This window comes from Helobdella robusta (assembly GCF_000326865.2).
Source record: "Helobdella robusta unplaced genomic scaffold HELROscaffold_80, whole genome shotgun sequence".
Taxonomy (NCBI): Eukaryota; Metazoa; Annelida; class Clitellata; order Rhynchobdellida; family Glossiphoniidae; genus Helobdella; species Helobdella robusta.
Window position 1 is genome coordinate 511,597 of NW_008705460.1, and position 2,492 is coordinate 514,088.

Consider the following 2,492-nt stretch of genomic DNA (forward strand, 5'->3'; position numbering starts at 1 on the left):
GCTAATTTTTTTAGTTGAAAATATAAAATTATTTCATATGCAATACTACTTTTTTTAAATGACTTTTTTTTAATTTTAAAACGAATTCAAATTCAAACTGATTTTATGAAACACAAAAAATAATATAAGACGCGCCAAATCGTAAATGGAATAAAATGTGAGCTGCGAACAAAACATAAAAATGTGAAAAGTCTAAATAAGTAAAAACTATAATATTTTTTGATTTATTTTTTGATGATATTAGTTTTCAATAAAAGAAATATACTAAGAAAAAATGAATTATTTTTATTTTGTGCCGCAAAACACTATTTAAGTTTAAAATGGGAATTATGTTCTGAAATAAATTTGTATCCAATTTATATTATAAATCAGCATTATTTTTTATTGTTAAAAAGAGTCAATCTCAAAATTTTTTTTTATTATTTTACGCTGTTTTCAATTGAACTGTCCAGCATAACGCCAAAAAATCATTCAGCGAACACACTTACTTTATTTTTAGATGACATCAATTTAAATGACTAATAGCAATGTTTGGCCGTTTTGCAAATTTTTATAAAACCATAAATACTTATATTAAGCCACATTTTAATGTTACTCAAATAAACGTTTACAAGTGTTACGTAGGGAAATTTTGACTTATGATAGAATTTAGACAAATTTAATGACACATTTCGCTATTGAAAAATTCACCATTATGATTCGTTGGGGCCTAAAACAATATTTTGTGCGTATACCTCACAATTTAAAAAACAAGTCTGTTTTTATTGAATTTAACGTTCACATTACGACAAGTCATTCTAAATTGTCAACTATGAATTTTTCGCCAGGTTTTCCAACAGTCCTTTTCCACAATCTCATCAGTTTTAAATAATTTTTCATCCAAAATTTTCAAAAAAGTAAAAAAATTGAATGCTTCTAAAATAAAGTTAATGGCCTTAAAATCGGTAAGATAGATCAAAATAATAAAATATAATATAGTGTGAATTTTTGTAAATTTTTTTTTTAATCTCTAAATAAACTAACCGTTTTTTGATTTAAATGTATTCAACACTGGCAATATCTGTCTGTAGTATGGAATGAGTACAGTTGCCGTTGATTTGTGGCAGGTTACCAAATGTTGCAAAACTTTCAACGTCACGCACAAGCAGTGAGGGTGATGAGTGTTCAACGCTTCTATACATATATATATATACATATATATATACAATATATAATATGTATATATATATATATACAGCATTGTATGAAGTCTACCGAATTGTAGATTCAAAGTTTGTCTTCAATTTTCAATTTTTTGAAATTTTTTCAATTTATTGAAAAGAGAATTATTATCCATGTTTATCATGAAAATTTATTAAAACTGTTGTTATTCAAATTTATCATGCAGATAGGGTATCGATTTTTCACAAATCATCTTCAGTAAGGTTTCGTTTATATTATTTTTTAAACAAAGCAAAGTTAGTTCTTTAGCAAAATATTGCCCTACTGCTAAATATCTCCACATAATTCTGACCCCATACATTCTTAATAACCATAATCTCCAATCTTCACAGAAATTTATTAATCTATTGAGCATTAACAAACAATATTTCTTCTCTGGATGTCGAATCCTTGCTTACAAATGTTCCCAACCAAGACACAATTGATATTATCGTCATTTGTGTTTACGAATCGGACATGTTCTTCTTATAAAAAAAACAAAAACACATCTTAAATCTCTTCTCCAAATCTGTACCACCAAAACATTTTTTTAAACACCCATAGGCGGTGTAGCCATGGGTTCGCCATTCGGTGTCTTGTACGCAAATTTCTCCTACTATCAACACTAAATCAATCAAAATTGAATTTCACCATTGACCGCGAAATTGAAAATTCATTGTCATTTTTGGATGTTTTGGTAACGCTTAACAAACAAAGAAAGCAACATATAAAAATATTTGTTCAAATGGACTTAATTCAAAATAAGTACAATAAAATTTTTTGTGAACCGTCAATTCACGCATTCATCCTCAACGGAAGATCGCAATAAAAAACTGAAAAGAATTACTAATCTACTAATAAGCAATGGTTACAAAGCATTGAAACCACCATTCAACAAAAACTACGACAAGGTAGTAATATATTCAAAAAAAACAATGACAACGACATAATCCTATATTATAGAAATCATATGTTAACAACACATAGAATAGACGAAGTCGTCCTCAAACAAATCATAAAAAGAAACGTTGCAACAATCAATGATACCAATAAAATAAAACTCAGGATATGCTACAATAATTGTAAAACATCACAATTGGTCGTAAAAAACAACTGCACTCCTAAAGACGATTTTACTTTGAAGCGTAATCATGTAGTATATGAATTTAAATGCCCTATTGACGAGTGTGCGCGTCAACAACATTCGTATATTGGTGTTACGACCACTTCACCATCAAGACATCTCACAATGCATGCACAAAGAGAAGCCATCAAATCTCACTACAATCAAC

General features: G+C 28.1%; 1 protein-coding gene across 1 annotated transcript in view; it reads right to left on the reverse strand.

The window, feature by feature from the left end:
• HELRODRAFT_90310 (hypothetical protein) overlaps positions 1-1,195 on the reverse strand; it is a gene marked incomplete at both ends in the record, with an annotated part of 2,591 nt that extends 1,396 nt beyond the window's left edge. The window contains one exon of the mRNA XM_009032382.1: positions 1,024-1,195. Coding sequence (XP_009030630.1) covers positions 1,024-1,195 — 172 coding nt within the window. The remainder of the gene's footprint in view (positions 1-1,023) is intronic.
• Between the last annotated feature and the right edge of the window lie 1,297 nt (positions 1,196-2,492).